The sequence below is a fragment of the Schistocerca cancellata genome, chromosome 2 (assembly GCF_023864275.1).
Source record: "Schistocerca cancellata isolate TAMUIC-IGC-003103 chromosome 2, iqSchCanc2.1, whole genome shotgun sequence".
Taxonomy (NCBI): domain Eukaryota; kingdom Metazoa; phylum Arthropoda; class Insecta; order Orthoptera; family Acrididae; genus Schistocerca; species Schistocerca cancellata.
Genome location: NC_064627.1, coordinates 1,111,366,656 through 1,111,382,534, shown reverse-complemented (window position 1 = coordinate 1,111,382,534; position 15,879 = coordinate 1,111,366,656). Strand labels below are relative to the sequence as shown.

Here is a 15,879-nt window from a genome sequence, read left to right as displayed (position 1 = left end):
AGTTGGTACAATGGGACGCACTCTCTGCCACGCACCTCATGGTGGTTTGCAGCTTGTAGATGTAGATGTAGATGAACATGGCAATGAAAATAATGAAATACAGTACTTTAATAAACAAGTTTATTAAATTGTTACTTGTTTAGTTGGCTGAAATAAACTAGAATATTACGATACTCTCGTAAAAAATGGTTCAGATGCCTCTGAGCACTATGGGACTTAACTGCTGAGGTCATCAGTCCCCTAGAACTTAGAACGACTTAAACCTAACTAACCTAAGGACATCGCACACATCCATGCCCGAGGCAGAATTCGAACCTGCGACCGTAGCGGTCGCGCGGCTCCAGACTGTAGCGAGTAGAACCGCTCGGCCCCCCGGCCGGCACTCTCGTAAAACAAAGAATCTGTAGATGTTCCGTTTTGGAAAAAAAATTTAATTTCACATATTTGTCATTTACAATTGAAAGCTCATAAAGATTATCTCCACCGTTGTGTTACGTACCAGTACCTAGTATTCCTTTGTGAAATATAATTTTGTAAGATATCAACAATGTATTCTTTTAAGTAATTTAATAAAGTATTTTTAGTGAATACTTTGTTTTTTGTAGACGTTGACTTTGTGAAAACAACCCTCAAGTGGAAAACGCTTCTGTCTGTCCACTCCCAGATCAATGGGTTATGGGTGAAAAGGACTGGATCGGATTTCATACAATCCGGTCTCACCTTCGACGTACTGAGTTAAAACTGAAATAGATGAAAACGGTTACAGCTTGTAAAAATATTCGTCGGGACATACTTAATACATATTGCAGTTCAGAACTAAGTACCAACGGTATTTCGACACCGTATTTACTAATGGAGTTTGGCTACTCGTGAAATAACTTCTGTCGGCCGTTGTGCCCGAGCGGTTCTAGGCGTTTCAGTCCGGAACCGCACTGCTGCTACGGTCTCAGGTTCGAATCCTGCCTCGGGCATTGATGTGTGTGATGTCCTTAGGTTAGTCAGGTTTAAGTAGTTCTAAGTTCTGGGGGACTGATGACCTCAGATGTTAAGTCCCATAGTGCTCAGAGCCATTTGAAATAACCTCTACAATCATTAAGTGTAATTAAAGACCTTCTTGTAAGTGTAAGCAATCAGTTATTACAACATTTGTGTTGTGGTCGAATCATAGAAAACACTTGTTACACTATCGGCAGCGCTCTGGCACATGTACAGTTTTTACTGTTGCCTTTGCCGGCTTACATCGTTTTGTTCGTAATGAAGTGGGTTCTCTAACAAACGTGTGTCACTCAAATCCAGTATTCTCTCCAGCAAGGAAATATTTAATGTCTGTAGTATTCATTGTCGTTCTCGTAAACTGACATACGGCCGGGAGAGCGGTGTTCTTACCACATGCCCCTCCGTATCCGCATCCAGTGACGCACGTGGCCTGAGGATGACATGGCGGCCGGTCGGTACCATTGGGCCTTCATGGCCTGTTCGGACGGAATTTAGTTTAATTTTTCAATATTCACAGGATTGTTTTAGCCAACGCACTGGTTCATTACGAAACTCTCTTATGAAATCACGAAAAACGCCAGATTCCATTTAATAGAACGCGTTTCACTACCTCAAACCGGTTATACAGCACACATTACATTTCCGATTTTAGTTCTCTCAAGAATACAGACATTACAACGCCATAATGGAATATATTAGGCCACTCACTGGCAGAAAAACTTTGACCATAGGTTTTTGTACACTTTCGCAGCCTGTATTATAGGAATGCCAACAGGGTACTCGGAAATCATCGTTCGTGTACCAGTCATCACTGGAAATAATATTTTTCAAAATGATGTTATCAGTGGTCATTTTTAGTAACAATAGATGGGAGACAGTTCTTTGTGAAACCCCGTCGCCGGCGATGAACGCAGCGCAGTACAAACCAACAGTGTAGGTGTTGTAGTTTCTGAGACGCTGCGCCACAGGTCGCATCATCGTTTTCGAGCGTGTTGACGGTTGCGGCACCCTTTGTTGTGCGTTCCAGCGGCGCGGGGGCGGTATATAAGGCGACAGGGCCGCACTGCGGCCAGACCACCGCTCCGCCAGCAGTGCTTCTCAGGACACACGCCGACGGCTGACAGCACAGGTGAGTCCACTCCCCGGTCCCGTGCCGCGACGCAATACTCGCTAATCGGCACACGAAATTCAAAACATTTGCTCCCTTATCGTGCACTTGACTTGCTTCACTAACTCCTCAGTTCGTTCGCCTATGTTAACAATATGCTTCCCTACGTGTTGTAATAGTCCAAGTTCGTGCACCCCACCTGAAAAAGTTGTTCATTGTTTTGTATTTTTAGATGCTTCTAACTGCTAAAAACGGCACATTCACACGATAATCTAACTGTATTCTTATGTTCCAGTATAATATACCCTCCTTCCCAAGTGATAAACTAGGCTCAGTATTACTGACGATGTCCAACACCCGAAAACAAAATGAAATGAAATGATCTTACGGCATTGTTGGCTGGGAGGCCCCCATGCGGGGAAGTTCGGCCGCCGTATTGCAAGCCCTTTTTAGTTTACGCCACTTCGGCCACTTGCGAGTCAATGATAATGAAATGATGATGAAAGGCACACAACACCCAGTCATCTCGAAATTTTCGGTGTCTGGTTTCATGTCTTATTTTCTTGATACAACCTGGTGATCAATTACTATCTTTAAAGAGATGAACCTCGCTCATTTGTTTTGAACTACACATAGTTGCCGAAGCATGGAAGTATTGTACGGTGTGTCGAACCATGGAAGTATAATAAGGAGAGATAACAGTACAGACTTAACGCTGTACTTCGCTTTGATGCTCACGCCGTCATCTTTGGTGCCCCAAAATAGCAGACTACTGTTTAAACTGCTTCCTGTTCTTAATTTGTCGTGCACGCGCAACAGTTGTAATAATATTAAATATTACAGTACTTGCGTGAATAACACGGTGTCAGAAAGGCATTTGCTTACTTTTTCTGGTCTTAAATGCGTATCTGATCCAGTAATACGACGCAGTTGGCCACGTTAATGTAATTTTTTTTTTGTTACACGTATCGAATAACCAAAAAGGGAAGTAAGTGATGTGAAAAGGCTGCTTCCGTAGTCCAACATTTTCCTTATTACGGACTAACAAAACTCAGTTTCGGTCTTCGTCTTCTTCCTCGAAACGCAGAGAACATATGTACTATAGCTGTTCGGTTTACGATCTTTCATTCGCACAGCGTTCACCCAGAGAGCTTTTCGAATTGGACTGACAGAAAATTTAGTCAAATGAAGTAAAAGCACTACAGTAAAAATTCTTGTATATAAAATAAAATATCGCTCGAACGAGTCCACTTCGAACGAAATTCATTTCTTTACATTTTAGACTACAATCACAATGATTAATGCACCCGTATATGACGCAAGCTGACAGTTTGGTTCAACATACAGCAAAAGCTAATGTTTGGGGCAACTCACATGGGTGATGTTTGCTTCAAGTTTTTGTGACGTCATGACAATTCCCGTTACTATACCTTCACGTACGTCCGCCACCGGTAGCTGAGTGGTCAGCGCGACAGATGTCAATCCTAAGGGCCCGGGCCTGGGTTCGATTCCCTGCTCGGTCGGAGATTTTCTCCCCTCAGACACCAGGTGTTGTGTTATCCTAATCATCATTTCATCCCCATCGACGCGCATGTCACCGAAGTAGAGTCAAATCGAAAGACTTGCACCAGCCTGACGGTCTACCCGACGGGAGGCCCTAGTCACACGACGTTTACATTTATTTACCTTCAAGTACAAGCACCGAACGCTCCCAACTACTATCTCTAGAGGATTTTCAAAATCAATACCAACATGCTGCTCGACAGTAGACAAAGACAATTTGATCTGTGCAGCTGAGCTTCCAAAATGAGTAGAATATTAAAATGAGACTGGCCGAGAGTGGACTAACCAAAATTTAATACTGTGATATTTTTTCCTTGGGCATGTCAATAACTTTCTAAATAAAAGATATATTTTCATTAAAAACGCTTTAAAGCTGCGTACAATTTATTTATTATTTTACTTGTGTCCTTCATCAAAAATTTGAGAGAGGATACAATAAACACAATATGATATTATAATCACAGTCGTCACGTCAGACAATAAATGTGAATAATAAAATTAAATAAACGTTACACTGATCGTATTCCAGTTGGCGTTATGTGTAATGACTAGTAACCGCCAGCCCTTCTTCTGTCAGGGATAAACTACAACAATGTAAATGGAAATGAAATATTAAAAAAAAACGAAATAATTGTTAGATATTTAATTTCCAGACACGGGCTGCTAATAAATACTTACTTCGAGACATATAATTTTATATTACCTGGTATTTTGGTAAAATCACGTGGTTTCAGTAGTTGGTGCTGGGTGACCAATTGCACTGAATCCATGCTTCATGGTTCATGTTGCTACAGCTCTCGTGACCAAGTGAGCGCGCCGGCCGGAGTGGCCGAGCAGTTCTAGGCGCTACAGTCTGGAACCGCGCGATCACTACGGTCGCAGGTTCGAATCCTGCCTCGGACATGGGTGTGTGTGATGTCCTTAGGTTAGTCAGGTGTAAGTAGTTCTAAGTTCTAGGGGATTGATGACATCAGCAATTAAGTCCCATAGTGCTCAGAGCCATTTGAACCATTTGAACCAAGTGAGCGTCGTAACTACCCACACACACCCATTTCTGCACCGGGTGTCAATTTATCTACCAAGTTAAGTATGTCGATGTGTTTGGCCAACACTATACTAATGCGAGGCACAAATTGCTACATTGAGGTGCAATATTTCTGTTAATCTGTCAAAAATTTTGCCTCCTGTGCCAGCTGTCTGTTGTTAATGCAGACAAAACTGTCCGATTTCACTTTCACACTAAGGTTTTCTTTCCACATGTGTACTAAAGTGAAAACTTGCCTTTGACGTCTCAGGTTGACATTAGGCCTATTTCTACAGTATACTGAATTCTTAAATACTTCGAAATTTATAGCTATAATCTATCACTTTTTAAAGTACTGGCGTGGGTTTAAAAAAAAATTTGTGAGTCTGCGTGATGAATCATCTCAGAACTTACCACCTGTTTATACAAATGGTCATATCAACAATTTCAGCTCTTTATGGCTCTTCCATCAGATAATGATATATCACAATATGATACCAGCAGCAGACCGCCTTGTTGCAGAATCGTTCTATTTCGAGGTATACCGGTACATTCACGGAAGATGACAATAATGCAAAACGAATTTGTAGAGTGCAAAAGCAGGAATGTCCGGTGCACAAGGTTGCTAGTCAGATCTAGTTCTACGCGTATTACAGACGAATGATGTAAAATTCCTCAACTATTTGTCATTGGTATACCTCTTAATTCCTATAAAGTGTCACATTTATAACCCAATACTTTTTATTCCCTAATACCCGCCAATAAATTTTATGAGTAAATTTCTTGTTCATTATATGTCCGCACCCTTTCCAATAAAGAAGATATATTATCGATAACGTCATAGGACGAAGAAGTAGCTCGTTACGGAGAAATGTGAAGTTGTAAATATTAATTAATTTTTGTTTAAATTCTGCCTTTTTGTAAAATGCTGGAGCTGAAGAAATCGTGTTACCATTTAAGTCTAGTTCATATACAGGATATCTGTTAACAATTTAAAAAAAAGATGAGTACTCTTAAAGTGCAGCCTCAAAACTTTGTTTGACTTAAAAAATGGGCAATCTAGAAAGTGTACGAAAATGTTTTAGTTCGCCTGCGCTTGTCATACAGCCATATATCGCTATGACTTCTATTCCCACTTTCACAGCTATTCAGTTTTGAGTGTGAGTTCAATGTAGCGTAGAGACATTCAGAGATTTGAAATGTGAAACTCGAGCGGCAGGATAATATTAATCCAGGAGAAGCTTTTATGTAAAATGCGAAATACAGCCGCCGAATCAAAATAATTACCTATTAGGCTACATGGGGTCCTCCAAGGCGTGGATAGGAGGAGCACATACGTAAACGTTACATTTTAGTTTTCATTAACGAAACCAACGCTATTACACTTTTAACATGTCCTCAAACAGCGAACATCATTGTCAGATAGGTAGACCGATAAAATGGGAAATGTTCCTAAGGAGTCATATATCAAATCTCATATAACACGCCACCCACAGCTTGAATTTGTTCGTGCTTCTCTCCGACTTCCCATGTTTATGACTTCCCTTGGTTAAGGAAACAGTTAAGCGATTGTGTACAACTACTCACGTAACCACGTCCTGTCATGTTTTCCCAAGAACAGCATAAAGTACAACAAATCATAAACAATGGAGGAATCCTTAAACGTTTCTCAGCCGCAGTATAGTTGAAATTACCAGAATAGTGCAATAACAAAAAAAGAAATTATCTGTAGAAAGGGCACGCAGCCGATGAATTAGTGTAGAGCCTACTGCACGTAATATGTTTCTCAGTTCTTTATTTTTTGCAAGAAGAAGCTACAGGTGCCGTAAATGGAGAAAGTTCTAACAAATGTTTAGAAAAGAGCATGGCTTAGCAAGAGACAACAAAATTTAATGGCATGATACTATATGCTGTTTTACTAATTAGAATGCCATCAAGTGAAAGTACAAAAAATATTAAGCCCTGTTGAAATCATTAATCATTTACTCGCTCTTATAATGTAAGGAGAAAAATTACGTAAATTTTTGTAATTTTTTCTCACGTATGAACAAAGCGACCAAAACATATGAGAAGCAATAAATAATCGCATGGTCACATTTTGATTTTCTGCTGAAAAAGGAAGTCACAACTGAGGTTGAGTAAAAAACAGGTATTTTTATTTTGAAAAAAATAATTTAAAAAAACAAGATATTTATGCCAAGCGCATTGGGTGCCACGTAGAAATGTTTCCTTCTCCACACTTAGGCTCTAAGCAGGCTGTTTTCTTTCCTGGCCGTTAATCATAGTTCCTGAGTGACGTCGCTTAAGCCTTCTGGTAAATTGACTGTCTCGTGGTGCACTATGGTGCATAATACATAAAACGACAATGGCGAAGAATAACTCGCCCTCCTTCATTTCTTCATTTCACTTCTCGGCACTGGTTCACACTCCTGTACACAGTTACAGACCAGCCAGGAGCAGAGACTTCGCTTCTTCCTCCTCTACACAAGGCGCACGCAACTGTTTTCCATCGCTGAATTACCTGTTGCACGATTTTACTCCAAAACTATTTCTACGACATGCACAAGTGTCACATCAACGTTTACTTCTACTCTGCACACAGGAAGCTTCTTAGCATGTAGACTGGAACAGATAATCTATTACTGACAGAAACAAATTTGTTGTATGAGTCCGCGATCATTGTGAATATTTTGCGAATAAAACCGCCTAGATCGCTTAACAATTTTTTTTATTTATTATGCCATTTCGGCTACTGACGTCATGAGATATATGCATTTAAGATTAAAGGACTTGTAATTTAAAGACTGTCTTTTTATTTTATAAGTATGGAGGAAAAGAAATAAATAAAACGAAATTTGAAGCCAACGTCACCCGCACTAACGCCACCTGTCGGCCAGAATCTTTGTACAATTCTTTGAGTCAGGTTGTTAGTTGACGCCCCGATTAGGCATAAGTTTTTAATACTGACACTGAACCTTGTTTGCCAGATTTTAAGCTTGTTGGTGAGTGAATTTTTTCACAAACTGCCTATTTGCTTCTGTCTCGGGTTCTTCCGGCCGACATTCGTCTGATGATTTTACTGACGTTTCGCCAGCACGAGTGGCTGGCATTGTCAAAGCTTCACCCTTCACTGCCGGTGGTGAACTGATGGAGGGTGAAGCATTGACAATGCCAGCCACTCGTGCTGGCGAAACGTCAGTAAAATCATCAGATGAACGTCGGCCGAAGAACCCGAGACAGAAGCAAATAGGCAGTTTGTCAACAAGTAGCCACGAAAGCCTTAACAATTTTGAACTTTTTAAGCGTATTTCAAACATTTTTAGTTTTTCATCTTTTGTAGCTTGATGTTGCACAAAAAAGGCTGTCTCTCTGTGTGTTTCTTTGATCTCACCTATAGATGTCTGATGGTGGCGATAGCCGAAACAGGGTAATAGGTAAAGAAATTTATTAAGGACATATATAAGCTTGCTTCCAATTGTGATTAGGTTTCTGCGTGCATTATTACGTTTTCTTCGTACGAATTTTTTGTTGATACCGAATAACAAAGTTTATATGGTGTGACCAATAACTTATGATATCAACTTATGACGTCCCTCATAAGTACAAATTTTCTCTCATTTTACTGTTCCTTATTTGTTCCAAAATTTCACACGAAAATATCACTTTTTTTTCTAAATGGGGCTTGGGTAAATGTTTCTATTTTCCCATTTGTCAATAATCTAGTTTGCAGAGATGAGAGATGTAGTAAATAACGACAGCGTCATTAACGCATGTGGTATGTTCAGTAATGCTGATTTTCGTTGTTTCATGTCCAGAGTTAAAACGATATGTAGCGAGCAAAGTATCTTACAGGCCAATCGGTCAGACTCCTTTACGAGTAGAATGAAGTCTCGAATCCTCGATCACCACACACTATTACGATTCCGTTCTCTCTCTAAATCGCTTCAAGTGATTGCATTATTTCTTGAGAAAACCTTGAAGCTACGGGCTCATGAGCTAGTGATACATCTCTTGTCTATGTCAACCAGATGCTTACCTCTATCTTCGCTTCTCTTCCTTCGTAACAACGTGTGAAATGTTTCAGGTGATCACTGGGAAGGCCATGTTAAGAACCACTGTCTGTCGGTGCTAGTTAATATTGCTTACTGCCTTCTTTTTTCATGAGCATAGTTGATGCCTGAGTAAATATGGAACAACTTCTCATGTGCTTCATGCTTGGGAATGGGAAACAAAGCAGGAATAATTAGAAAATGTACCCGTCAGTAATTATCAATGGCCAGACACGTGCATCAATTTAGTTACATTTCTAGGCTACTCAGCGTAGTTCCGTAAAGGACGACTTGGGTGGCTACCTACAGCAGCCTCATCTCGATATAGTAAAGTGAGAAAAATGCACAGTATGTAGTAACCTGACACAAATCAAAGGCGAAGGCAACACACTTAACGACTTTGCCCCATTGTATGTGTCCTACCACATGAATATCGTAACCTATCGTATACGGAGCAAACGATGGGGTTAAAAAGGTCTGTCACAATATATAGAATGATTCATCTCTGGGAAAGCTGACTAGTAGCTACTCCGATTCACGTGGAACATTCAAAGACTTCATGCATTTCAAAATACGCTAGAGCTCTGCTACGATCACCTCTCAGTTCACAGGCAAACGGCAATTTTGCCTTGCCGCAAATGAGGAAACGTAGTTCGGCTTCGTGGATGATTCTCGCCTCGTCAATAGCGTTGCATTCTTACGCTAAGAACCATAATTGTCTCCCTTAACATTTTGTTGTTTTCGAGGATTACGAATAGCGACAAAAGATACTTGAGCAACATGGAGTGTGAGTTGATTAATAAGTGGGTAATGTCACACTAAAAATTAAGTGAAGGTCATTGAGAGCTTCTGTGACTTAGTAGGCCAGAGTGAAATTTACATCAAACGGTTTGGTGGACCTTTGCTCGAGGGAGCCGGCCGCTGTGGCCGAACGGTTCTAGGCGCTTCAGTCCGAAACCACGCGGCTGCTACGGTCGCAGGTTGGAATCCTGCCTCGGGCATGGATGTGTGTGCTGTCCTTAGATTAGTTAGGTTTAAGAAGTTCTAAGTCTAAGGGACTGATGACCTCAGATGTTAAGTCCCATTTTGCTTAGAGACATTTGAACTATTTGCTCGAAGGACGTTGTTTCTACGTGAAAGAAAGGCGAGCTCTACTGCAAGAAGTCATTTTAAAGTGGTGATCTGCCCCACCGTCCCGTCCAAGCTGCATCATATTGTAAGTAGGCTGTTTAGGTTTATATGATGGTAACGTCACCTAGCGCTCTATACGAAAATCACTGACTGTGCTGTGTGCAGTCTGTAGCTGGTTTGCATTGTTGGAATTTGCTATTGTAGTGTTGGGCAGTAGGCTGTTAACAGCGCGTAGCGTTGCACAGTTGGAGGTGAGCCGCCAGCAGTGGTGGATGTGGGGAGAGAAATGGCAGAATTTTGAGAGCGGACGATCTGGACGTGTGTCCGTCAGAAAGAGTAAATTTGTAATATTGGATATCAAGAACTAATATATATGATGACTTTGGAACATTATTAAGGTAAATACATTGTTTGTTCTCTATCAAAATCTTTCATTTGCTAACTATGCCTACAAGTAGTTAGTGCCATCATTAGTTAGAATCTTTTATTCTGCTGGCAATATTGGCGCACGCTGTATTGCAGTAGTTTGAGTAACGAATATTTTTGTGAGGTAAGTGATTCATGAAAGGTATAGGTTATTGTTAGTCAGGGCCATTCTTTTGTAGGGATTTTTGAAAGTCAGATTGCGTTGAGCTAAAAATATTGTGTGTCAGTTTAATCACAGTCATTTATAATTTTTCTAAGGGAACGTTTCAATATCACTGAGCAGGTGAAAGGGTGAATAAGACTTCCGGTAGGCATAGGCCTTGTGGTGAAATGGCGTACTCAGCTCAACACAGCTCCGCTGAGAAATTTTACGGTTTAGTGGATTTTATTCAAACTTGCCTAACCAGTACCATATTGGTCTGCCTCCGAATCTGGCTGTCATATGGATACACCAGGTTCCTAACTGATCTTTTGTTGGCTGAAGAATTGGAACAGGGTCTACACAGGAATCAGAGAACAATTAAAGAGTTGCTTGCTGAACAAATTGAAGCTTCAGTATCGAGACGAGTATTAAGTGCGAGAGAGTGTTACGTTGTCCAAATGACAATACATATGTCGAGTGAGGCTTCAAAGAGAGCTCTAGTATTGGAGTGGCAGGCTAACGCCTTACTGGGCCAGAGGGGAACAGATTTCAGTTCAGTAACGTACGATGATGTTTAGTGGATTTTACACCAACTTGCCAAACCAGTTGCATATTGGTCAGCCTCCGAATCTGGCTGCCATATGGGTAAACCAGGTTCGTAACTTGCTGGAGAACTGGAACAGGGTCTACACAGCAATGAGAGAACAACTAAAGAGTTACGAGCAGAACAAGTTGAAGATTCAGTATCGAGACGAGTATTAAGAGTGAGAAAGTGTTACATTTTCCAAATGACAACACACATGTCCAGTGAGGCTTCAAAGGGATCTCTAGTGATGGAGTGGCAGGCCAAGGCCTCTCAGGGCCATAGCTTCACAGAGTTTAGTTCAGTAACGTACGGCGATGTTTAAGACTGTCTGCTCTGTGCCGCTACAGGGAGATGACAATGAAGCTACTGCTGGTGGTGGTGGCTGCGTGCGTGGCCGCGGCAGCCGGCAACCCGACGTCCGACGCAACCAAGCCCGTCGTCTGGACCGGCGGCGAGTTCAACTGGCCGTGCTCCTCGACCAAGAAGATCTTCCAGCAGACGGGCCGCTACATCTCCAAGAACGTGATCGCGACGCGCACAGCCATCTACAAGGACGACGCCATCCTGGCGCTGCCGCGCTTCAAGCAGGGCATCCCCGTCACGCTGGCCCGCGTCTCGCTCAAGAGCCGCGGCAGCCAGGCCGTGCTGGACCCCTTCCCCTGCTGGAGCCTCCAGGAAGAGGGCAACTGCAAGGCCCTCCAGTCCGTCGTCGACCTGTTCCTCGACGCGCAGGACATCCTCTGGGTGCTCGACGTCGGCATCGTCAACACGCTGGAGACCCCGGTGCGCCGCTGCCCGCCCAAGATCGTCGCCATCAACGTGAAGACCGGCAAGGTGGTGAAGGTGATCGACCTGTCCGGGCTGGTGTGCTCGGCCAGCCGGCTGCAGTACCTCGTGGTCGACTACTCCGCCGACGGCCGCTGCTTCGTGTACGTGAGCGACGCCGCCACGCGCGCCATCCTGGTCTACGACGTGACCGGCGGCCGCGGCTACCGCGTGGTGCTCCCCAAGGCCGTGAGCCACGGCTGCGCGCGCCGTGACGTGCTGTACCTGGCGCTGGTGCGCAAACCTTGCGGCACCACCATCCTCTTCTTCACCTACCTGTCCTCCAGCCGGCTCTTCGCCATCAAGACCGAGTACCTGCGCCGCGGGTCCGCCTCCGGGCGCGTCCAGGACGTCGGCGTCAAGCCGGGCAAGCTGGTCATCCTGGGAACGGACAACGGACGCGCCATCTTCTTCCGCTTCGAGGCGCAGAGCGAGATCTACAGGTGGGACTCGGACACGGCGTTCAAGCGCGAGAACCTGGTGCTGGTGTACCGGTCGGGCACCTGCGAGCTGGCCACGCACGTCGCCGCCGACTACAAGCGCGGGCGCATGCGCGTGCTGGAGAGCAACTTCCCGGACTACGTGCAGGGCACTGTCGGCTGCGGGCCCAACCATGCCCTCTCCCTCATGCAGGGCTGCCACTAACCTCACCTGTCTTCTGACGTACCCTCAATAAAAAGCCTCTTAACTTATACCCGAAGTGTCCAAACTTTATTCCTTGCCATTCTCTCGGGAATGGCACGTGCTGGACCCCTTCCCCATCTTCTGTTCTCAGTCTCGATGAAACACGTGGCCGAAAATGGCGAATGCCCAGATAGCTACGTCTGAGTCCAACACAACTGGACTTCCTTACTATAAAAATGTCTGAAGTTTATCACAATAAAACGTCAATTATTGTAATGTAATGTCTCATTTATTCATCCCACGACAGGACACATACAATCTACCTGTCAAGTGTTTGTGGCAGAACAGTGCGGTGCTGGGCCTTCTTAATACACCGGGTGATCAAAAAGTCAGTACAAATTTGAAAACTGAATAAATCACGGAATAATGTAGATAGAGAGGTACAAATTGACACTCATGCTTGGAATGATATGGGGTTTTATTAGAACCAAAAAATACAAACATTCAAAAAATGTCCGATGGATGGCGCTTGATCTGATCAGAATAGCAATAATTAGCATAACAAAGTAAGAAAAAGCAAAGATGATGTTCTTTACAGGAAATGTTCAATATGTCCACCATCATTCCTCAACAATAGCTGTAGTCGAGGAATAATGTTGTGAACAGCACTGTAAAGCATGTCCGGAGTTACGGTGAGGCATTGGCATCGGTTGTTGTCTTTCTGCATGCCTAGAGATGTCGGTCGATCACGATACACTTGCGGCTTCAGGTAACCCCAAAGCCAATAATCGCACGGACTGAGGTCTGGGGACCTAGGATACCAAGCATGACGAAAGTGGCGGCTGAGCACACGATCATCACCAAACGACGCGCGAAAGAGATCTTTCACGCGTCTAGCAATACTTTTTTTTTGTTCTAATAAAACCCCATGTCATTCCGAGCATGTATGTCAATTTTTACCTCTCTATCTACATTATTCCGTGGTTTATTAAGTTTTCAAATTTATACTGATTTTTTTGATCGCCCGGTAGAGCTCTCCCAGCTTTTGAGGATGCGGACTATTGCGTTCCTACAAAGTAGCTCGTTCACTGAAGTGTGCGCCTGGTAGCAGAGCGTTGTGTTTTGAAACCACTTGAGGGGCAGTATGCTAAGCGCGTTTTTCCCCTTTACTATTTTTTATTGCTTTGATTAATACAACAGTAACGTTTATATTCGCTGTGAATATATAAACAGTTCCTAATTTTTTTCATAATGCGGGACCACATTCATAATATTTTTTCTTTAAAGTCAGTAAAGCCATTAGATTGTTGTTTATTTACAGTGTTACATTTACACATACACAATCATGATCTCAGCTTGAAAGTGCCGTTATCAAGTGTTTTAAGTGTTATAAATTGCCTAAGATGGCATACTGCCGTATTAAAATACACTATTAGACACATTGTCTAAGAGTCGATATTTCTGGCAGAGCCTACTGCTTTGATTCATTCCTGAGTAATGTGGGCTCTGCCAGAAATATCGACTCTTAGACAATATGTCTAATAGTGTATTTTAATACGACATTACGCCACCTTAGGCAATTTATAACACTTAAAACACTTGATAATGACACTTTGAGCCGAAATCATGATTGGGTAAGTGTAAATTTAACACTGTAAATAAACAGGTCTAATGGCGGTACTGACTTTACAGAAATAAACAGTTCCGTATGCTTATCTCCATTACACAATACGGCCGCCGAGAACTAGCCTCATTGACAAGCACACACTTCGCTTCGCCAGGATGAACACATTGCTGAAAACTTTACTGACACTCGTTGAACACCATCACGCAGAAGATATTGTTGTCAGTTGCTAACACCAAGATGTTACAACTCCCAGTAAACCTTATAACTGCATAACGGTAAAGTCGTACAGTCTGCAGTAAATAGTAGTTGTATAGTAAATAACTTTTTGATGTACAGTAGTGAATCAAACAGTACACACATACTACATCCGCCCCTCAGTGACTTCCCCTAGAGCGATTTTAGCAGTTAACTCAAATTGTACCAATTCCTGTCACTATTAACAATCAGCCAAAAAAGCTATACTTTACGTAAGGAAGTAAAAGTTTATTATAAACATACGAAAATTATGAAATATCCACACGATACACATTTAGGTTACGAAAGTGCAACGAACTGAGAAACCATAGTTCTGCTGGTCAACAGAAAAGCCCATAATTCATTTTCAGCCACAATATCACCTCTGCCGTCATAAATGAATGTCAAATACAGGTGAAGGTTCTGCACCAGGAACGTGTCACTGACTATTGATTAAGTTTACGTTTCACGATGTATGAAAGCAAATGACTAGATGAAACTGTGCAAAGCGCTATCCTGGTTTGTTTGGCCGAGGGAACTAGTGCACTGTCATTCTGGAAAACGATATGGTATAGTAGATGAAGCCCATAATAAAAAACGACTACAATTGATTTAATCAACGAATGGTTCAATTTCAGTAGAATGCCTCAACACAGAATAACGTCAGTATTTAGAATACTTACTCATCATGTCGTTTTACATCTCTTGTAGTAGCCGTGTTTACAGACAAAGTTACAACAATAAAATAGTTCACAGACTAGGCAACATTTTAAAGAAACTGGAATTCAATAAGATATAGAACAAGCAACAGAACGCAGAAAAGATTCAGAGCTCAAGAAAAACCCACGGATAAATTCAAGCGATCAGACAAATATAAACTTACATATAGCTATTGTCAACTAGTATACACAGGGTAAACATGCAGGAATATCAAAAGGAGATATTCAGAACAATTTAGAGTTCTAACAAGTAACAGCTTCCGTAGCACATTTTCTGACCACTTAATAACCCACAACCTTCACCTAACTGAGATAGGAACATATTTAAAAACGCTAAAATCTAGCCACAGCCTGTACTATAAAGGTACAATTGAAGAATACATCCACTTACAGAAGACGTTAGCAGAAGGACAACAGATTTTAAACGACTAAATTACTCTATACTACGCAAGTGCACTCTACTTAAGACATTAAAAGAATGATATAGAAAAGATAGCACAAACAGACAAAACACACACATATATTTATTTCGCAGTATCCAAGCGGTGTACGGACCTTAAATTAGGATTTATAGTTATTCAGGGAGCACGAACTTCTCTGGAAAATTAAGCTGAAGGTAGATTTGCCACTTATATTAGGGGAGAATGCAAATTCAAAAATATTTTGAACCTTATATGTAGAAGTAGAAATGCAAGGGAAATTCGTACTAATAGTAATAAGGTACTGCGCTCCAGCTGGTGGTTCTAAATTATTCGAGAAACAACTAGACGCATTATTAGACTGTTGAAACATTGATTAAAATTTATTGGGACATAGTTATTCTCA

At 42.1% G+C, this 15,879-nt stretch overlaps 1 protein-coding gene across 1 annotated transcript in view; it reads left to right on the top strand.

The window, feature by feature from the left end:
• LOC126161260 (major royal jelly protein 1-like) overlaps positions 1-12,495 on the top strand; it is a 297,792-nt gene extending 285,297 nt beyond the window's left edge. The window contains exon 2 of the mRNA XM_049916999.1: positions 11,373-12,495. Coding sequence (XP_049772956.1) covers positions 11,377-12,495 — 1,119 coding nt within the window. The 5' untranslated portion in view covers positions 11,373-11,376. The remainder of the gene's footprint in view (positions 1-11,372) is intronic.
• Positions 12,496-15,879: the final 3,384 nt, after the last annotated feature.